This window comes from Montipora foliosa, chromosome 1 (genome assembly GCF_036669935.1).
Source record: "Montipora foliosa isolate CH-2021 chromosome 1, ASM3666993v2, whole genome shotgun sequence".
Taxonomy (NCBI): Eukaryota; Metazoa; Cnidaria; class Anthozoa; order Scleractinia; family Acroporidae; genus Montipora; species Montipora foliosa.
Genome location: NC_090869.1, coordinates 65942698 through 65965068, shown reverse-complemented (window position 1 = coordinate 65965068; position 22371 = coordinate 65942698). Strand labels below are relative to the sequence as shown.

Here is a 22371-nt window from a genome sequence, read left to right as displayed (position 1 = left end):
CTAGCGACGCAAGCACAAGAGATCCGAACAACGGCGCAGACTGACACAAAGATTCACTACTTCCATGTTTTCTCTTACAACGCAGCGCTGCAAGTGGAATCTGGAACGGGTCTTTTTCATTGGACGAACATCACAGGCTTGCCTTGCGTCCTGTTTTTCACACAACGCAAGCGAAAGTACGCATAAGCGAGAGCGCGAGGAAAAGGAAACATTTTGATTCCTACGCTACCGTTTTCACGGTGAAATAAGCGCTCTTGTGAAAACCAGGCTTTAAGATAAATTAACCTTCGAGTATCTTAAAACTATTTTCGAGGATTTTAGCTGTATCCTTCACCTTCAACAAGTTGAGGAATCTCACATCAGATGCATTGCCATCGCCTCCACAACTTCAAAGAAGTTCCCTCGAAGCTCTTCCGATTCTTCTAGCGCCCTCTGTCGATTGGATACAATCACTTCAATCTGAGCATCGTTTTTCAAGCAAACTGTGATGACATGAGGAAGTCTAAGTAGTGAAAAAAAAAGTCAAGTCAAGTCAAGTAAATGTCATTAATTTGATGAACGACATTTATGACTTGATGGTGACCATGCAGAGTTTTGAGTGGAGTGACTCAGTGTAAGCGCTCTTTTGTGTTTGTTGTGTTTCAGCTCCTTTTGATCGAAACACCCAGCGGCTGGTTGCTCTGAGGTAGGTAAGGTAAGCATGAAGCGACTAGGAGTATTTATTCTCCCCCCTGGATGGGATGCTAGTCCATCGCAGGGTTACCCCCAGCATTACGCCGGTACCCATTTATACACCTGGGTGGAGAGAGGCACCGTGAGAGTAAAGCGTCTTGCCCAAGAACACAGCCCAATGTCCCCGACCAGGCCCCGAACCCGGACCACTCGATCCGGAGTCGAGCGCACTAACCATGAGGCCAACCCTAAGCCTCCCAGGTTGCTCTGAGGTACCAGAACCTATTGGTTTCCATGGTATTTAACGCTGGTTAGCGCTAACTACGCTTCGAGCAACCCGAGCCAGGGGCCCGTTTCCCGAAAGTCCAGAAAAGTTTTCGGACCCCTAAAGCCATTTGTGAAACTGCCAACCGCTTGGTTTTGGAAAGCCATCTAACAATAAAATTCTGGTTTGCAGTTTCGGAAATTCCATGTGCTGAATGATACGACACTTTACGGTTGGATAGACCGCCCGACTCAATATAAAAAATGAGGATGCAGAGCTCGGTACTAACGCTATAACTAAATCGCCGGCTAACTCAAGGTTGTACACAATTCGAACTCTTCGGGGATAAAGCGTTTTATTCCAAGTATTTCCATAACATTTGAATGTGAATGCTACATTTATAGTGCAAATACAATACACAAAGAATCTTAACCCGGGGAGATTTGAATTGGGAACGACATTAGCCGTGTTTTCACGACAGCCGTTGTCTCGCAGTCGCTTATTCCCGAAAGTGGTTTGTTTGCAGACTTCGCTAAGCGACCTACTGAAAATGCGCTCCCACTGGCCCCTGGACTACTGAGTTTCATGGAAAAATCAATTTACTACAACCCTTCGTTGTAACTAGATTAGCATTAAGTTGGACCTTCATATCAACTTATTTACGAAAAAATGAAATAACGACAACAGGGTGGGTGTTATTCCTTTTTATTCCATTTAATAAATCTTAGTGTTCTGAAATGTCAACGGCGAAGTAAAATGGTTTCGGGGGAAGGGTGGGATACCAGAAGGATTTCCTCCTTCCCTTGGTATATTTTTAATGGCCTTATTTTGGACTAGTGGCTTGACCTCGTGGGCTTGTGATTTATTTTGCTTCCTAGCCCACTGCCTAGTAGAGTGGACGCTTCCATTTAAAACCTTTTAAACACGCACGATAAACGGATTAGCTGCTTTTGTTCGAATTCATTACAGCACGACCGATTATGCAAGATGGCGATCAACAAACAGCAACAGAGACGGAACCCGCTAAAAGATATTTCTAAAACGAGAAGAAGGGAAGGGGATTTAAAAAAAGCGACAGGTAACTTATCTAATCATTTTTGCCAACACTACGCAACCAGACAAAAACAACAACGTATTAAGGACGTTCGCACCCATTGTTACTGCGCATTTTTTCGCGCATGTCACGCACACGTCATGCATCGCAAATCACGAAGGTAAACCCGATGCTGAAGGCGCAAACTTCTTGTGGAACGTGAAAGCGTGTGGCATCATGGGATAGCTGTGGACCCAGGTCTTCTCGGAAATGTCACGCAATGGCGTGACAGTGCGAATAGACAATCGCTTTGAGAACTTCTCAGTGATTTTACTCTCTTGAATGTTCGGTGACCCCCATTTTACCTCATTGATGACGAAGTCTCAATGAGGTATAGTGAGGGGGACTTCAGGTGCTTACTCGTTCACTCGATCAATGGGCTGTTAAATTTCGGCTTTCTTTCGGACGGCCGAATGTACGAACATTCGGGAACGGAAGCGCTAAGTGCACGTGTCCCAAGTGCGAATCCTACCCTATGCTCTTAGTTCATCGAATTATGAAATTAAAGTCTTAAAAGTCGTAGAAGAACAGTGTTCCACGTATCTTTTGAATTCACGATAAACTTGTGTCACAGGTATTTAGTAGTCGGATATGCTCGGTCTTGATATGGAAAATGTTCGTCTGAAGTCAAATGACAAAGCACACCGTAGATCAGCCATTTTTATTCAGCGACGGCAGGAGAGGAGTTTACGACTTTCAGGTAAGAAGTTGACGTTTTCTGTCGTTCTTTCTGACTAAATAATTAATAGGAAACACTCATATACACAACACACCACTGTCGAATCATCCGTGCAACGAATTTCAATTCGCTGTGGATTCGACTTTCCAAGACAAACTCACATTCCAAGTTATTCCAAGGTTCCAAGTCAATCAAAGTTGAATCTGTTGAATATAAAGCTTTGTAGGACTGAAAGTGAATTTAATTGGAATTGAAGTGAACTGCAGTGAATTTGAGTTTCATTGAGCTGGATTTGCTGTAGCGAGACACTGAAGAATAGTGATAGCGTTGGTGAGTAAGGTTTCTTAAGATGGGAAAGAGTTTAGCACAATATAGAGTTGCTATTGGAATGCATAAAATTTAACTTCTAGAGAATATCGAGATTGCTTCAAAGGAAAATTTTGGTGTTCATTGCTGCTTTTGTTTTATCTTGAAGCAATATATTTGCCTGTCTTAAATTTAGATGTCAGTCGTTTCAAGAGGATGATCTGGAATCGCCTATGGCTTACGCAGATTTATCTTTATCGATTTTACATTCCTGAACTAATACGACTTGGTAATGATATCGAAACTAATCCAGGACCACCATGCTTTTGTAATATATAAGCGAAGAGAACTAAAACACCTCCTATGTCTCGTGTATATGTTGTTGTTAGTGTTTTCAAAATCTCACAGCACCATCAGGTGAAAACATACATTTCTAATAGAATTATTTCATTGAGTGGAGATATAGAAACAAATCCAGGACCATTAGATCACAGCAGTAATCCAGAACAACCCCTACATTCCGTCTCTTTATTAGAAACTAGATTATTTCAGTTAGGCAGGATTCCACCAGATGTTGGGGGTGGTGGAGATTGCTTTTTTCGAGCTGTATCACATCAGCTGTATGGCACCCCAAACAATCATTATCAAGTACGTAGCCTTGGTATTCACCATTTATTGCATAACCCCGAACAGTTTATAGAAAGTAATACTGGCCACTCTTGGCAAGAATATTTGAACAATGTGTCATGTGAGGGAACATGGGCTGATGCAATTATTATCCAAGCAGTAGCCAACTGTCTAAGTTTAAGAATTCATATTGCTGAATCACTAGCAACATTTGCTCCTGTTACCATTGTACAATCTGAGACAGGTGAATGTGCCAGCATCTACATTGGGCTTATTGGTGAAGCCCATTATGTGTCTACTGCACAGAAACAAGTTTCTCAAATAACAAACAAGAACAAAATTGATATGACATTAACTGGTAGCAAAGTTTTTGGGTGGGGGGGGGGGGGGGGGAGGGAATTCTTACACTTTTTTTCTGTTCGCATGTTTTTCGTCATTTACTACCGGTAATCATCAATGAGGTGTCTCAGAGAGACTTTGATTCTTTCCGTAGATCACTTCCTTTCCCGATTTTGTCCATTAACAAAAAACAAAAAAAAATCTGTACGTGAGAAGTTTCAAATATTTGCGACCGAAGTTTTCTTTCTCAGACTACTATGTATCGTTTTTCAAGGTCTATTTCACCTCAGAAAAAGAAATCAGCTGCAAACGTTTGTTTAGTTATATTAGTTATGTTGAATGGAGTACGTTAACCTGATCTAAATTTCACTAATGTAGCTTTTTTATTGCTGACAGTTGTAAGCTAACATCGTCTCAAAAGAACGCACGAGCACGGTGACCTCCCATTTTTTTTTCTTTTTGGCAAAAGTTGATCATTACCTTTCTGCGTGGCAAGTTTAAAAAAAATCTGTACGTGGGAACGTTTTGGGTGCGAACGTCCTTAAGTAAGATACAAGGGCATGTGGGTTAGCCTTTCCAGCTTTATTGATAAATATGCACACAGCTACAGTCCACTCCTTACGCACCACGCCGGACACGTAAACCCCCTAAAACCAACAATGGGAAAAAAAAACGGGGACCGTGTACCCCCAACCGAGACTGTGGCACTAACCTTTGGGTTATAAATGAAAGAAAACGAAAAAAAACGAAAGGAAGTACGGCAATTAAGGCCCGTTTTAAACGTCGCATTTTACATGTGCCGAATCTAATGCAAATCAACGAAAACAATAGATTTTTCTCATGTAAAATGCGACGTTTAGAACGGGCCTTAGGCTGACCTTGAACTAATCCAAACTGCTAAACAGTCAGCCTATTAATACACATTACCCGCAAAGCATCACTACACACCCTCTGCTCCGTGCCGGCAAAATATTCATTTCAGCCAGTTATCTCGGTCCGTACTGTAAAATTACGAATCCTCGTTTTTTCCCGTGGAAAAAAAAACTCGTCTGTAATTTTAATGTACAAACCTCGAACTCGGTTAGTATTAAAGAGGTATATAACATATTACGGACACCAAAGCCGGACCAAAGCCACCACGCCTTTAAAGGACGGTGCCTACTAATTAAAGATATTTTTACCCCGGTGTGTGATTATGCAGGAAATGTAGATTTTAACAAGTGTTATTGAAATCCAAAAAGAAAATTGGGGTAACCACGCATTTTTCAAAGATAATTGATAAATGATATTTGTAAAAAGCTTTGAAATGCAAAGCAATGTATGGCGTTCTTTCCCAAATTGAGGCTTAAATATCTCTGAAAAATGCATGGTTTCCCCCAATTTTCTTTTTGGATACTAAGAGTACTTACTAATATCTACTTTCTCCGGATAGTTTTAAACCGCGAAATAATATCCTGGCATTGGCCGTTTTTATACTAGAGACGCATAATTCGTCTGGGACGAACTTGGGCAAACATTTTTTCTGCGTCTGTTAAATTCGTCTAGTATAAAGACGGCCATAAGACGCATTATGCATCTGGACTAAGAATTTATTTTAGTGCGTCTTCGAAGACGCACTAAACTGGAAAGTTCGTCCAGACGCATTATGCGTCTAGTGCCCGTCTTTATACTTGACGAAATTAACAGACGCAGAACAAATGTTCGCCCAAGTTCGTCCAAGACGAATTATGCGTCTCATATAGTTCGTCCCGTCTTTACACTAGACGGATAACATGAGAGACGCATAATTCGTCTGGACGGATTATGCGTCTCTAGTATAAAAACGGCCATTAGTAAGCATCAGCGATAGGAAATCCGAGTATCTGGAGATGCGCAGAACGTATGCGCAATAACAATAGTAGGCACCGTCCTTAAGCCCGCCGCACACAGTGACGTAAGAGTTGAGCAAACTGTTTGCTCAGCTCTTTCCTCACCTTGTGCGGCGGACTTCAAGTGTGCGGGGAAATTTTGGTGAGAAATTCGTTAGGATAAAATCAAACATGTTTGATATTTTTGGCCTCGCAGGACAATTTCCTCACTGTGTGCGGAGATCGTAAGAATCGAGCTGAGCTCGGTTAGCCTGTGTACAGCCGCCCGCTCTCCGAAAAAAAAAATCGGAGAGGAGCGTCTGTGATTTACGGTTACTAATCGTGTTCCGGAATAATTTTGCTACATTATTAAGTGATCTACGCTGACCAAAATTTGCGTGGCTCATATTTCGTTGGAGCTAAATTCTCAAAATGGTGGTCAATGAGGTAGATTTCAAACGTGCATTGAAGAGCGTCTCCGATAGTTTTAAGATACCTTGGCTTTATAGCATAGAAGCACTCTTTAAAGGAAAGGATGTATTTGCAAGCCTTCCAACCGGGTACGGCTCTTATCTTCAGAGCAGCACAGATCGTTGCCGATGAGCTGTTATTTTCCTCGATGTGTTCACATCTCAAATCTTCCAAGGCATTACGCTTTGTAGATTGTGCTTGAGAATGGCTAGGCTGGTCCGAGCAAGGCGTTGGGATCACATTGACTGGTAAGGAATAGCGGGAGACGTTTTCGAGTGGACAATCTTTTGAATTGTGCTATATTCACCTCGTTATCAACGGTAAATCACAGACGCTCCTCTCAGATTTTTTTTTTCGGAGAGCGGGCGGCTGTACACAGGCTAAGCTCGGTCAATCATGCATCCAATAAAATACATGGCATTCTCACGTGACTTCAGTGGTTCAAGATGGCGTCGAAGGAAGCACAACTCGATTCTCACAATCGCCGCACACAGTGAGAAATTTGCCTCGCGATGCCAAAAATATCAAACCTGCTTAATTTTATTCTCACGGCCTCGTGAGGCGAATTTCTCACCAAAATTTCTCCGCACACGCGAGAAAACGGCTGAGCAAACCGCCTCGCGAGGCAGTCTGCTCAGCTCTTCCCTCACCGTGTGCGGCGGGCTTAATTATATAGTGCGTCTTATGGTAGGGTACTTTGGCTCCGTGATCTTTTCACAATAATCTGAAAAAGGCCAAGATTTCAAGGGGGCCAATTATTACCTCATAAGACGAGTCGCCGCAGTGATAGAGAGTTTTCCTTGTTTATCGCAGTATTTATTGTAGAAGTCTTGCTCTTGTTGGTTTTTCGCAGGTGGTCGTTTTAAGATGTCCTTATTTCTAGCGACATTGGTCACCCAAAACGCGTTCAGGGCTTGTAGAGCTTGTGACTCATCAGTGCTTACTTCCTCTGTAAACGTAGAATGAACATAACTTCATAACAAAGTTGCTTTCAATTGAATGTCGTTTGATTACCAGTAACGTACAGTAGCAGCTCTCGTAACCAACTATTGTCTGCTATTGTAAGAAGCTTCTATTGTTTTTAAGTGCATTGTTTCAATCGGTTAGTCTTTTGTTTTTGGCTTGGATATCGAGCCATTTTTTACATGTAATACCAGAGCTGCTTCATCTTGATCACACGACACTCCATAAAAATGGCGAGCGCGCTCTATGTTCACTAACAGGATCTTCAAGAAAGTCCTCGGCTTCAACAATGGCAGGATTCGAACCCACGACCTCCGCAACTGTCGAATCCTGCCTAAGACGTTGTCCTGGTGCCAGTTGCCAAGCAACTAGGATAGACAATATCAAGCGTTTGAGTATGTTGCTTGTGGATGCTAAAAACCAGCCTTAACTAACAAGAAAATTTACCAGAAATCATCACTGACCTCCGAGGAAGTCAACTAAATACAAGTTCCTCGTCGTTTTTCCTGAAATCACACATAAAGAAATATATGGTGTGAGCTAACAAGTTTGCAATAACAACTTGTACTACAGCATAGTTCTATAAAGCAGATATAATCACCAGTTTTGTCCTGTGAAATGTTCATTTTATCCTTAATGGAAGACACAAGCTGCTTTTCTAGAAGAAAAACAAACAGAATTTCACTAAGTGCAGATAACTAAGGCTAAATAAAAAAATAGTGAGCTCATTAATTTATATATAAAGCCCACTCGACACGAGAAATTTTTATGTGGCAAATACATTTGATCGCGTGAATAGAACAACATATAATAATTGTTGACAGTTCACTATTAAGTGGGTCAGCAACACCAGTTCTCCAATGGCACTCAGTACAAGAGGCACAAATTTGCCTCATTTTACATGAAGAGTTGCCTACATGAGCAATTTCATTTGTCAAATATAAGCTAACACGCCAGCTTTTCAGCAAATAAATGTGTCACATAAAAATTGGCCAAATTTCCTTGTCTAAATGATCAAATAAAAGAAATTATCACATATCCAATTGACTTGGAGGGTATGTCCTAGCATGGGAATTTGGTTTCCCCTTACTACCGTCCTGTTAACCATTTTTGTATTTTTGTTTGATTGTATTTGTTAGTATTAGTCCATTTGTATCAGTTATGTATGGTTGCGAACTGTGATTAAAGATTAAAGACAATCAGACATAGAGAGATGCTACTCTGGTATGAATAAATAAGAACGTAGCTTAGAAAGTTACAATGCAAAGACCAAACGTTTCAATAGTCTCCTGTCTTGTGTTATTCAAAGCAGAGTGGTGTCACGCTACATGTATGTCTAAGCAACAACATCGTTAAACATTTCATACCTGATTTTTCAGTCGTTTTAACCACATTTCTGTCTCCATTTTCATGGTCTTTTGAAATTGATGGTTCAGTTCTTTTAACTGATGTAGAATTAACAGATATCTCTACCTGGAAAAAGACACGGCACATGTTGGATGTTAGTTGGATATAACTATATAAGAGATCTAGCCAAGACTAAAAGCGGAGCTCCCGGGTTATTTATTTTTACAATAAGTTAACCTGGCTTGAGCCTGTGATCCAATCGACCTTGATGAGCTCTAAACTTGAGCCTGCAATATGGTCACGTGATACTGGTCAGTAGATACCTTATTTTGACATGTGTCAATTGACCAGAACATGGATGTCCAATATTAAAGATGTACACTAGCTGGAGTATGGCCACCGCATTGAACACAAGTAATGATTATTATAATTTATTAATATTGTTATTATTATTATCATTAAATTATTAGAATATTATTAATTATTGGGCAACTTCGCCCGTGTTGTTGTGCATATGTGCCCACAAGTAATACCACTAGCCACGATTGCCAAGAAAAAAGCAACTCACAGGTTCCTATGAGTATGGTGCTCTGCTTGGTGGAGCTCTTGTCATAGGCTAAACTTATCACCCAAAACCAAGGCAAAGAATTCTGGATTTGATTCAGCCCCTTTCGCTTTCATAAATTTGTTTCTGCATTCGTTGCTTCTTTATTGCAACTTTTTTAATTTTTGTTTTCTGAGTTTCTCTAAAAGATAACTTGTGTTGTGCAGGCTCATGATGAGAATTTGAACCTAACATTCATAAGAAAGTATGCATATCCGTGAACTTGATTGCAACCTTAACAAAAAATTTGAGAGTACAGTGGCCTCTAAAACAACTCCAAAGCAATGTGTTCCAGACAAGAGCACTTGCTTGTGATATGTGAGGGTGTGATAAGACCAGCAGGTACACACGTGTATGTGGAACATGGTTTGACCACCTACATTTTTGTAAGTGCCCTTGCTCACTTGATTGAAACACAAAAACGCCACTGTACAGGGTAATCGAGTATTATGCAAGTATCAGCAATTAAAAGCATTAAATGCTTATCAAGGTCACCTGATCCAGTCAGGAAAAGACAGAACAGAACAACAATAGCAACTGTTAAGAATCCCCACTGGCCAAAAGCAAACCATTTGGATATTTGCAAATGTCGCAGAGAAATTGAACCAGGGACTCTACCAGGATCAATTTCAATGAGTGGTCAGAATGAATCTTGAACAAGGGATCTCCAGATTTCAAGGAAAGCATCCTAACCACTGGGTTGCACTGTCTCCTTTGTCCTTTTCTTCTTATTTTCTTACAATCAGAGAAAATTCCACTTCTTCATTCTTCTCACAAAATACTTCACACAGGAATGAAACATTACCTCCTCAGCATCAGCCCCTCTACCATTCAAGTCATCTTTTTTGTGACTAATGTCATTTCCATTGCTTTGCTTCTTGCAATCTTGCCTTTCATCTTCTGTTGTCGCAGGACTAGTTCTCTCTTTTGCCTTTTTCCCTTTTGAAGAGTTGCTCTTTGGCAGCCTCGCTTTGCCTTCCTCCTCTTCGCTGCTGCTGCTGCTTGCATTGCCTTTCTGTTCTTAGAAAAAAATTATGTTAAAGTGGCTTGTAAGTGTTGTCATTACTTTAATTTTTGTGAAACTTTGTTGACACCAAATTAGTTTAACTTTGTGTTAGCTGTGCATTAGTTTTCCCTTTTTTTTTTTCAATGAGCTGAAATGATTGCCACACATGCAGCACCATTTTGTTTACTAATTATGGCTTGTTTTTGACAAATCTACCAATGCTCCCTCACTGGCAGAGAGCATGACCCTCCCTTCACACACCCTCCTACCAAAACATAAAACTCATACATGTCTGGAATAAGTTACAGTACCTGGGGACTGTGTTTGCGCTTGACTAAATTTCCTTTCCACATGACCTGTGTCCTCTGCTATTCACATCCACTGAAAAATAAATAGAAAATAGTCTTATATACTTAGCAAGACCAAAAATGACTACACACTGAGAAGAGAAGAGCAGTGCCACAGCTGTCTTTAACATCAACATTCAATTGGTTGACATTACACATTAGTATATACCAAAAACAGTCGATAGCATTGAATGCACACGCTGATTGGCTACTCAAACTCCGGATATCCTTTGTTAGTATATACTAAAACAGTGGATAGCATTGAACGCGGGCCCTGATTGGCTCGTCAAACTCCGAATATCCTGTGCTATTTACCTCCAAGCAACTCAGGAAAAAATGGCGTCCCGATTTGCATCTATGAAAAGTGAAGAAAACATCCAAACTAATTTTTTGTGCTGTATATTATATCACTGTTTTAGCATATACTAAAACAACTATTCACCTCGGTGTCGGTGGCCAGCGTTGGATATTTACCTCGCCGCTTTGCGGCTCGGTAAATATCCACCACTAGCCACCTCCACTTCGGTGAACTATTCACTTTTGAGCAATTTGCGCAGAATTTGCGCCCGAAAATGTTGTAATCTTTGCAGAAATAAATGAATTTAAATCATCTTTTAGTGCTATATTATCTCACTGTTTTAGTATGTAATAAAACAACTATTCACCTCAGTGTTGGTGGCTGGTGGTGGATACTTACCGAGCCGCAAAGTGGTGAGGTAAATATCCACCACTAGCCACCTCCACCTCGGTGTATAGGGTGCTATATTTTATTCAATATGCAATAAAGATCTGCATAAATAGAGGATATTACACAATGGCGAGACAATATGAATTTTATGTTCTTGCAGCAAGAACAATATCTCACTTGTTCATGCTTCAAGCTAACGAGTAATTTTCTTTTTATTATACGGACAATAAAATAGGTAGAGATTGAAAAGCAGATTTTAATAAAAATACTGTGTATTGATAAAAACAAAAAAGGCAGGAAAACAAGGTGGGAATTGTGACGCCATTGCTTCATATGACCACTCGTGTTACATACAAACAATAATTTATGCAACTCAGTTCCCACATGAGACCAAAATACTGTGTCGGGACTAAAATGTGAAGGCATGATATAGGTTGAGAAGTTTAATTTTCTTCTGAACCCAATATAGATTTCTTATATTTTAATATTACTGCAGGTGTAATTTATGGTGACAGTAGGCAAAGAAAAAGGAAGACAGGAAAACAAGGTGGGAATCGTGATGCCATTGCTTCATATGGCCACTCGTGTTACATACGAACAATATGCCACTCAGTTCTCAGATGTAGTAGGTCTTATTGATTCTACAACTGTTTTAGTTCCTGGTAAAACACTCCTGTCCATATAATAAATGGGTATCTTAATTAAATGGCAAAGGAGCCTACACACATGAGACCAAAATATTGTGTCGGGACTAAAATGTGAAGGCATGATATAGGTTGAGAAGTTTAATTTTCTTCTGAACCCAATATGGATTTCTTATATTGTAATATTACTGCAGGTGTAATTTATGGCGACAGTAGGCAAAGGAAAAGGAAGACAGGAAAACAAGGTGGGAATCGTGATGCCATTGCTTCATATGATCACTCGTGTTACATACGAACAATATGCCACTCAGTTCCCAGATGCAGTAGGTCGTATTGATTCTACAACTGTTTTAGTTCCTGGTAAAGCACTCCTGTCCATATAATAAATGGGTATCTTAATTAAATGGCAAAGGAGCCTACACACATGAGACCAAAATACTGTGTTGGGACTAAAATGTGAAGGCATGACATAGGTTGAGAAGTTTAACTTTCTTCTGAACCCAATATAGATTTCTTATATAATATTGTAATATTACTGCAGGTGTAATTTATGGCGACAGTAGGCAAAGAGCAATTTTAATTTGTCAAACTACTACTGTTTATTGTCATTATTATCATTATTATTATCTGTTGCCTTGATGTTGACATCACCAACTTTTGTTCTTGTCATCCCTCAATCAGGTCACAACCTGCGGCCTCAGATTCTTAGGACCCTTCTCAGGACGTTGGCAGTTCCTATAAGTGCCCTTTTCTGCAACATGTCAACTTGGACATCAACACCCAACCAATATTATTATTATTATTATTATTATTATTAGATTTATTATTATTATTATTATTATTATTATTATTATTATTATTATTAGAATTATTATTATTATATTTTTATTATAATAAACTACCAGTATATCAGAATAATCATTTTTTAGTTTGAAGATAAAATACCATCTAGCAAACAAAAAGAACTGTAGATTATCATTCTTGCTAGCACCACAGAGTAATGACATTTAGACTAATAACTATTGACTGAGAGCATAGTTAAAATGCCTCTAGCAGCTAGCTCCTGCATGGTCCATATATGATCCCAGACAAAAGCACTGCAGCACGATGTAATTAGATAGAAGTTGATTTTGATGAGGAAGAAACAGAATGGTACCAGAAGAAAAAAGCTACAAGTTCCCACATGAAAGTTCAAAGTATCCTTGATTAAGCCATGCGGCCTCAGTTGTTGTGTGCAAATGATAATTCCATTGCTATTTACAGCACTTATCCATTCGGTAGTTTTACCTGGATATCCCTCTGAACAACTAAGTCCTGGTTGACAGATGGTGTTCAGTAAAAATATTACAATTACTGTAAACATGGAGGGCCTATGCTACCATGTGATCATACAGTGCCATACAGATGAACAAGTACCATCAAATTCGCTCCCTCACTCCCGACAGAATAGACCATATTCGTATTCTCAGTATTGGACTGGAACTATCTTGCAATGGAGGCTAATGCAGGGAAATCTTTTCAAATGCAAATACTTTTTAATATATTCCCCTGCATTAGCCTCCATTGCAAGCTAGTTCCTGAGTCCAATACTGGGAATACGAATATGGTCAATTAACAAACGCTTTTCTTTCAACTAATTTATTTTTCCACATTGCTATATCCCCAACAATAGCGTAGCTCCATTCATCTTTCACTATATAAAACGCTAACAACCCATAATTCCCTAATTCGCTCTGATGAAGGGTTAACGCTCAAAACGTCAGCTTCCAAATTTCTCTACAGTGGTCAATTTACTACATCAACCCAGTCGATAAAACCATTTTTGTGTTTAATTTCCCAACCTGACTGGAGCACCAGTTTCTTTAGAACCAAGACCCCTTTATCCACTGTGCTATACTGTTTCTAACCCAGCAAAACTTTTAACCTCCCTGGCAAAAATTGAGGCCTTTGTTCCCGTGAGGCCCAATCCCACCACACAGAAAAACCACACATAGAGTTGTCTGCTTCCTTCAACAATAACTTAATTAGTTTACAAGCCAAACTGCTGAATACCCGGTCACTTGTCTGCATATGAATGGCGTGTATTGCTACAGGGAAGACATTTGTTTACATTACTTTTGTTATTCACATGTGCCAACCACACGGAACAAAAGACCCTTTGTTTCGACAACCACTGAGGCTCTGGTTGGCACATTAATAACAATAGGTGACATCAACGATATCTTCCCTATATACCTCGCCACTAAAAGAACACAATTGTGGCCGGGTATTCTGCTGTAGGCTTAACATGATTACTTCTCTCTTTCAATCTAGCCGATCCTTTTCGTCCCAAATTTAAAACTCCAGCCAACCTGTCTAGGTTCTCTCTCTTTTCACAAAGGCAACACAGAACAGCACAAAAATTTAGAACAAAAACTTATTTTTCAAATTGGCGTGATCTATTGAACGTTCTTTTCATCAATTCTTGTTTGTTTTTCAAGTTACTGCACTCCGCCCTATTACATACCCTGGGTGCCAGAGGGTTTTGTTTTTGTTTGGCGTGATCTCTTATGAGGTCTATGAGCGGCCAAGCCGCGATACCAAACCACGAAACTGTCGAGGCGAGTTCTTATTTTTCGCGTCTCCGTTCGACATTTAACAGCTCCTCACGAAAGAAAAATAAACCCACTGGCTGCTTCGCTATAAAACCTTCCCCGAACCCACTACCCCTTGATTCGACGGACCAGCGCTCGAAACGTGAAAAGGTCCTAAATTTACCTCTATCAAATGCAACTCGCTCGTTTGCTGTCAAATGTGTGTGGTTCACTCAGCCGCCAACGCAAGAGCAATGTTAATTCTTGGGAAAACAAATTAAAACCGTCGATTTTACTTACAATTCAACCTTTCACCTTTGCACGTTCGATCGACAAACAAGTCTTTCCGAGCAATATCGATCGATTATTTCCTCTAAACATCAAAGCTTTTTAAATCGGGCCACTAACCTAACTTTCGTCCTTTAACCCTCCAAAGGAAAGTAGTTACTTTGTAAACAAGCTGATCTGGCTGGCAAGATAGTATAGTAGTTAAATGCGATAGGTTCGATCCTTTCGACTTCTCTTTGCTCCCAATTATGTCAAATCCTCCAAGACGATTATCATCTTTACAACTTGTGTTTCACGTTAGTAATAAAGTAAACCCATAAGCATCGTCAAATGGTCCAAGGACACTGTTAGAAGCACCAAACTGACAACAACAAAACTGCTATGGCCACTCGTATGCTTGTGTAGCAGCAGCAGACGGCCTTCATACGTCAAAATAGCGATATTGCCTGTGATTGGCTGAAGGCACTACTTAATAACCTCAAGGTTCTGACCTTTGAAAGGGATAAGTGATGTTCCAGTTGATATTTAGAAAAGAGTGAAGTTTGAATATCCCAGTAGATGTTAATTTTAACGATGTGTAATTTAATTTTCGTATGCAAGGCTTTCAGAAAGAGGAAGCCACGTACGATGCACCATCTGCTCTCAATGTTAATAATAACATCGTTTCGGGACATTGGTTTCAAAGGACTTCGGCCTGGACAATGGGAAATGAGATGAAAAATACTACTTCCACACTTTCATCGTACAAGAAAGCCAGCGACAACGGGTCTCAAAAGAAAATTGTACATAAAAAAGGCAGTGTGTGTGGAGGAGGACGAGAACTTTTCACGGCCCCAAGGTCTCGTATTTTGGCAGCTTCTGCAAGTACCGGAGCAGAAATTGCGTAAAACAAAAGACAGAAAACAAAACAACTCCAAATTAAGACTAATCCCAAGTGACTAAAAACACAATGCTTTCCGGTGCATGCAGAAAGACCCCGTATTTTCGATTGCACTAATGTCACAATGCTATCTTATACTATCTTGTCAGCTGTTGTTTTTTGGGTTTTTTTTTTTTTAGTCACATAGGTATGTCTTTGTTTGCGGCATATTTAAGCTTTTCAGAGTACTAAACGCTAACAACATTTATCCTCTGTCTGCAATCAATATATATGGTTTACTCTCATGGGCTCCTTCGATCATTATAGAAAGTAGGAAAGAGGAAAATCACATCATAAAAATAGGATTGTAAAAACGTAGGACCAATAGGAGAATAGATATTCGTACAATTCGTATGGCAAGCTTTTTTTTTCTTCGAAAACGGGCCATCGATGACAATCAATCCTTAATGATAAACTTTTATGATCATAAAATGTGATTTTTTTGACATTTAAGTGAAAAAATCGAAAACGGTTTAATGAATGATCACTCACCCGTTATGAAACGTGCAGCTACGCATGTGATGTTATCAGATTTTGTCCGCCCTTTGACAATTCAGTTCAATCTAGCGGAAACCAAACGCAATCCCTTAGGAAACAGGAAACTGTTGATAAAATTTTCCCTTATTTGATATTTATTTGTTAATTTGTTAACCAAAGCGCTACTAACCTTCTTGAATGTAGACTTGGAATGAATACCCCAGAGTCTGGTTGCCTTAGCGAACAAAGAGTGCAGCTGTCCGCACGATTTGGAGAAGCGAAATGAAATAACCATCGAAAATAACAACTACCGCGATCACATTCTAGAGGGCCGGACTATATATGGTAGACAAATACATTTGAGCTTCGGAATGAAGCGTTTTAAAATTGAACATCACTGTCGGAGTCGGCGGTGAACTTTCTTTCGGCGGTATAAAGGAAAGCCGGAAAGATACAGGCTCTCGACCCCACAACCTCCTCGATACCGGTACGGTGGTCTCGAGCCAACTACCGGGCAGCTGGTTTGTGAGTTCCTAATAAACATGTAGAGGATGTAGATATGAATGGACTATAAATGAAAAACATATATATTACAACATCTTCCTCTCCGCAGTTCAAATATCTGTCTTTCATATATGGTGCGTTCATATCTGCACCTCTGCTGCATAAAATGGTATTATCTTTCAGATCCAGTTCACCCTGAATTTCTTCAAGCTTACTTTAGTTACTGCTCGGTTAAATAACGTATCATGATGATCCTCAATCTTAACAGGAGATGAGATTTTCGTAATTGTTTTGCTTTAGTTTAAAATGCTATATTGATCTCGGCGAAACTTCCTGCATCAAAACCCAACTTAATTGACCCAAAATACACCATCAGTCGCTGTAAGCATCACATGCAAAATGCAGCGTCATGATTCAAATGCTTTCACCTTTTTTATGTTTTGTGAATGTCCCCTTTTTGAGAAGAATTGTTTAAGTGGGAGGTGAATAGGGAGCCGGTTTGTAAAGCAGTTTCACAGTATTTCGATTTTTTTTAAATTAAAACGAAAGCTGATGAGTGATTCGAAAATCAGACAATTAAATAAGCTTAGTTTAACTGTTACCAACACCCTACCGTTCACGGAGAGAGAAATGCTGTTTTAAAAGCTTTCCTTTGCTCAAGGGAGCAACGCCGAGTTAGAATACAATTAATTTGAAAAACATATGCGATTTGCGAGCAGGACGACTGATTGTTATCTCTTGAGAGTCTCAACCGCACTCACTATTGTCGTGTCGTACGATGCAACTTTGCACGCTCGCCGCATGTGCCGCACGTGACCCTAGTTTCTCAGTGAACTTTTACCAGTCAATAGTGAACTTTCACCGAAACTATGCGTATTTGTATTTACGGACGTGAATACACGGAAGGAATTTTAGTTTACACTTTTTGCTCATTTATATTTACCATTTACCAAAGATTCCCGGAAATTCCTATTCGGGTGTAAATGACACACGATCCATGTTTTGGCGCTTCTCGCGGGAAAGTCCTGGCCGGCACAAGCAGAATTGCTCAAAACGTATGACGCGGACTCAATATTTGTAAAAAAAGTAGGCTGGCCATTTAGGGTGCCTATTGCAAAAACATCAGGGCCATTGAAACAAATCATTGAAAAACATTTTTTTTTTCAAGAATTCCACATGGCCGAAGGCAGACCAGTCAACCCATCAGTTCTCCTCAAGTGTAAACAGGAAGTTCAAAAAGGACAACTGTCAGAGAAGAACTGTAAATCTCTGTGTGTTTACTACTTTCTTTCTTTTCTTTTCCTGTGTAATAAAAAATAATCTCCCGCAAAAAGTAAAAAAAACCTTGTAATTTATAACGTAGGGCTAGTATTAGTCTTAACTATTTTAGGCCCTTTCTGTATCAGTTAAGAGAATAAGCAAATAAACAAATAGTAAATCTTGTGCGTTAACATCTCGAGCATGCTGCCTCCCAAACTAAGGAGTTAAAAGAGAGCTTTAGATTCTAGGACGAGAACGACTACGAGCCGGTACAAGATTTCCTCATAGAACAACAGTGAGCGCGCGCAAACCAGCGTCATTTTGGCGGGAAAAACGTGATACCGTCCTCTTTGTAGTACGAGGTTTCACAAAAATGTCGTCGTGTAAAAACACGTCAACAACACGGTGGTTCAGTTACCAGCAATAAGAATAAGGGCCCGTACGCGCTAGGCTGACAAAATTTGTTTCGCTCAACCAAACATCTCAACAAAAATTGTCCCCGCCAAATTTTCAATTTGGTAATCGTGGCCGCACTTAAAAACTTTTTTTTTAGATCATGCCGTGAAAATCGTAAAATGTGTATAGTTTTCACGCCTGACAAAAATTTGTCCTGCTCTGAGGCAGGACGACGGCGTCTTTGAAGTTTGGTAAGCCTTGACAAAATTTGGTAGATCTAAAAATCACCGGGCGCACTTGTCTCAGCGAACTGGTGACAGATTTTTTCGCAAAATAAACAAAAATTTGCCCAGTGCGTCCGGGCCCTAACTGAGCAACCTATACTGCTAACAAAGAGTAAGATTAAGGTCTCGGTAAAGGAAAATGAGGTGTCCGCGGAAAAACGAAATTGTCGCGCCGCTATTTTCTGTATAAGGTCAAACTATATATCATATTAAAGCTAATTGAATTATTTGAATAAAGTTTTAGTTTTTTGGTATTTAAGGTGGCTCAAACCAGTTTCAACACTTGAAAGAAACGTCCTTATTAAAAGGATTGACACTACAGCACTTATCACTCACCAGTAATGTTGTGGTACCATATCAAACACCAATGATTGCTGAAAAAGATTTGGGCATTTTTGTGACGTAAACGGTTACCGTGGCAACAGGAAAGCCCTGCAAAAACACCCCATATTTTGGCTTTAGCTGCTTATATCTCAAAAACGAATTCGGTGGCTCCCATATTTTATTTTTGAAATGTAATTAGCATGCCAGAATGAAACTTTCTGCATAGTTTAAAAAAAATTATGTGGAGCGGATTTAGAGCCACCTTTAATAATTGAAAATCTAAGCGCTGAATCCGCTCCACATATTTTTTTTAAATTTGCCGAGAGTTTTATCTTGGCCTGCTGATTACATTTGTGCAATAAAAAATTGTGGTCACCGAGTTCGTTTTTCAGATATGAACAACTAAAGCCAAAATATATAGAGTGTTTTTGCAAGGCTTTCCTTTTGCCATGGTAACTTGTTACGCCACAAAAATGACTGCATCTTGTTCAGCAATAATTGGTGTTTCACACGGTACTATAACATTGCTGTTACGTGTGAAGTGTCCATCTTTCTAATAACAAGATCTCTTGGAAGTGTTGAAACTGGTTGAGCGACGTTAATCTTGAGGCCTCAAACTCAGAGAAACCGAGCCTGCTGCAGAAGCTCCTGCCCCTTCACTTTATCGCGAAAACAACCGCACTTTGTTGCATCTTAGTCACAAATAAATGCACTCAATTACCGTGTCGAAACTCTCGTCTCATACTTAATAGGCCATCTTCGTATTCTCAGTATTGGACTGGAACTAGCTTACAATGGAGGCTAATGCGGGGGAATCTTTTCAAATGCAAATACTTTTTAATGTATTCCCCCGCATTAGCCTCCATTGCAAGCTAGTTCCAGTCCAATACTGCAAGAATACGAATATGGTCTATTTGGACAGAAAAAGTCCCATAAAATCAGTCTCCGAAGACAAACGAAAAGTTCCTCACACGGTATTTGGGGTAGTACAGTCACCTATTAGAACTGAAAATTTGGAAGCGATATCTTAAAACGCGTCGGGGCGGGACAGGAGGTCCGAGAAGTTGTAACTTTGGCGTCAAAATAAACCCCTAGAAAATCGAGCTTGAAGATTTCGCGTGCAGCTCACAGTCTTCTTAATTGCTCAGCCCCCTACTTGAAAGCCAATTATGTTGAGCCAATCAGCGTTCGGGCATGTTATGTGCTACGGAAGCAGATCGCACGTGAAAACTGTCAATTGACACCCCAATCCTTTCACGCGTGATTGACATGACACGTCAATCATTTTTCGCACACAGATTATAGCGGGAAACAAAGAAAAGCGATTTTACGGTTTAAAATTTAATTTTTCAGAATTTTTTTTCGGGAAAATAAACTTCACAGACCACCGATTCAAGATTTGCAAAAACAAAAATTTGAGCGAGGCGCCCAAATTTACCTTTACCGAGATCTTAATCGTGCAGGTTATAAATTCTAAGTATTTCCGCTAAGAATGGGCAGTCAAAACTCATACTCGTTCTCGTCCGAATCTAAAGGAAATCATGACGCCTACGGCGTCGAAAACGTCTCTTCAAACTTTAACCAGATTGATATGTACAGATTTGAAGCAAAGAGAGAGAAGGAAAGATTCGCTGTTGTTTGTCCACGTTGTCGTCAACACCTGAAAATTTTACGTTGTTGTTTTGACGAGGACTGGAGAGAAATGTACAACAATGCGTGCCGCACGTGCAGCACGATTATTTTTTCCTCTTTTAACCAATAATATTACTGCTTTTTGACCTTGTCGTTGCTGTCTTAGTGTACTTTTGATTGGGAAATCTGCATTTAGATATTAAAATCCAGATCTTCGGATTTCCAATCGAACACAAAATCTGGAAACGGATTTTGTCGCAGATTTACTAATTGGAAATCCATGTCGGGAAAGGATTTCAATTCACAAAATCCGTCGCGAAATTCGTTTTCGGATTTTGAGTTCGATTGGAAATCGGAAGATCCGGATTTTATAATTAATTAAAACTCTTTTTTTCCGCAGCGCGTGACATCAGCGATATACGAAGGAAAAAATGAGAATTTCGTTGAAAATAGGCGTTACTGTCCAAATTAAACTCCCTACTGACACCAGCCAAACAAATGTCGTGCAATGCCTCAACTTTCCAACTAAAGCCGTGTTCGTTCACATTAGGCTTCGATTATGATTGAATTATAAGCCAATTACGTTTGGGATGGGTTCACATCAACTAATTACAGTACGTGATTATAATTGAATTATAACTAGTAGTAATCAAAGATTAGGAAGTGCGTTCCACAGGATATGTAGTGTGATAATGGGAAACTGGGTTGTGAGGAAAAGCAAATAGAAAATTATTACGTCATTCCTGTGCATGTGCTCTTTTCTGGCTGTTTGTCGTTTCAACGGTGCATCGAGTGTTGGTTGAATTTCTTCGCTGTGAAGCTGCTGTGATAGGTAAGTTTATACCTATGTACATTGAATATTCATTTACAAGATTACGAAATGTTATTCAAAAGTCCTCTAGGTTGCATTCATCAAAGTGCGAGGGAACTGTGTACAACTCCGGATGAAAGAATTAACAGGAGTGGTAATCGTACCATCTGGCTTATCAATACGATCAGACTGAGTGATATGAATTACACAGTTATGAGCATTAGCTACCGCCTGAACAATCAGGGGCACCCAACGACCAATTTGTTGTAAAATGTATTATTATACCCCAGTTAATGAAAATAAATGTTATTAAGGCATTTTCAGGTGTTTTTCAGTGTTGCTGGGAAAACATTATCTTTTCCTTTTTCCCAACAAGACACACAAGAAATTTCCCAGCCAGCTAGATAAAATTGGTTGGTTTCCCAGCCAACTGATCAAATTTATTTCCCAGCCAGGAATTCCGCGCGCTTTCAAATCCCTCGATCCAAAACGACCGAACAAAAGCGACAAAACCGGGACAAAACAGGTTTTTTCCCGCAAGCGCAATCACTCTGACCAGCCGTCGTATGTTTGTGACTACTCTCTGGGAGAGGGAAGGGGTTATTTTTATTTTTTATTTTTTTTTAGTCGTGTTCAGTCTTCAGAGTTTCTACAGCCAGCTCGGGTTGAAATGCTAGAAAAAGTTAGTAATTCCCAGGCAAAACCTCTATCAATAACAAAATTTCCCAGCCAGCTCATCGAAACACCTGTATTTTTGTCAGCCAGCAAGATTCCTCTGGGGAACAGATAATGTGAGGAACAGATTTGTTGGGTGCCCCTGAACAATTACCGTAAAATTCCGAAAATACGCCCTCCGTGTAAAAGCCCCTCCAAATATACGCCCCCCAAAGCGGCAACGCAAAAAATCCTCCGTTAAATCGCCCCTCCAAATATAAGCCCCCCGGGAGCTTGTAATTGCCCTCAAATCAGGGGCACCCAACGAGAATATAGTTCAAAACCACTTAA

At 39.9% G+C, this 22371-nt stretch overlaps 2 protein-coding genes across 5 annotated transcripts in view; one reads left to right on the top strand and one right to left on the bottom strand.

The window, feature by feature from the left end:
- Positions 1-17459, bottom strand: part of LOC138005396 (transcriptional regulator ATRX homolog) — a 19260-nt gene extending 1801 nt beyond the window's left edge. The window contains exons 1-9 of one of the 3 annotated variants that reach the window (XM_068851644.1): positions 17273-17459; positions 16171-16241; positions 10531-10600; positions 10019-10228; positions 8630-8735; positions 7864-7920; positions 7727-7768; positions 7062-7248; positions 335-502 (exon numbers count right to left, since the gene is read on the bottom strand). In XM_068851644.1, coding sequence (XP_068707745.1) covers positions 355-502; positions 7062-7248; positions 7727-7768; positions 7864-7920; positions 8630-8735; positions 10019-10228; positions 10531-10572 — 792 coding nt within the window. In that variant the 5' untranslated portion in view covers positions 10573-10600; positions 16171-16241; positions 17273-17459 and the 3' untranslated portion in view covers positions 335-354. Of the gene's footprint in view, positions 1-334; positions 503-7061; positions 7249-7726; positions 7769-7863; positions 7921-8629; positions 8736-10018; positions 10229-10530; positions 10601-14879; positions 15189-16170; positions 16242-17272 lie in introns of those variants that run through there. The other 2 variants (XM_068851638.1, XM_068851633.1) reach the window with 2 other exon arrangements.
- On the top strand, positions 1374-18110 carry LOC138005419 (uncharacterized). Of its 2 annotated transcripts, none has more exons than XM_068851655.1 (4): positions 1374-2730; positions 11751-11801; positions 12093-12143; positions 12580-13333. In XM_068851655.1, the coding sequence occupies exons 1-4, from the start codon at positions 2622-2624 to the stop codon at positions 12714-12716; spliced, it is 348 nt and encodes a 115-aa protein (XP_068707756.1). In that variant the 5' UTR covers positions 1374-2621; the 3' UTR covers positions 12717-13333. The 2 variants fall into 2 exon arrangements, with proteins under 2 accessions (XP_068707756.1, XP_068707753.1); XM_068851652.1 differs by lacking the exon at positions 12580-13333 and adding an exon at positions 17828-18110 and having other exon boundaries at positions 1454-2730.
- The last annotated feature ends 4261 nt before the right edge of the window (positions 18111-22371 follow it).

Bases quoted from the DNA above. Each gene is read 5' to 3' on its own strand.
- LOC138005419 (XM_068851652.1), top strand. From the start codon at position 2,622: ATGCTCGGTCTTGATATGGAAAATGTTCGTCTGAAGTCAAATGACAAA. The intron at 2,731-11,750 runs GTAAGAAGTTGA...ATATTACTGCAG, and splicing joins GAGGAGTTTACGACTTTCAG to GTGTAATTTATGGTGACAGT. The intron at 12,144-17,827 runs GTGGGAATCGTG...TTTTTTTTCAAG, and splicing joins AAGGAAGACAGGAAAACAAG to AATTCCACATGGCCGAAGGC.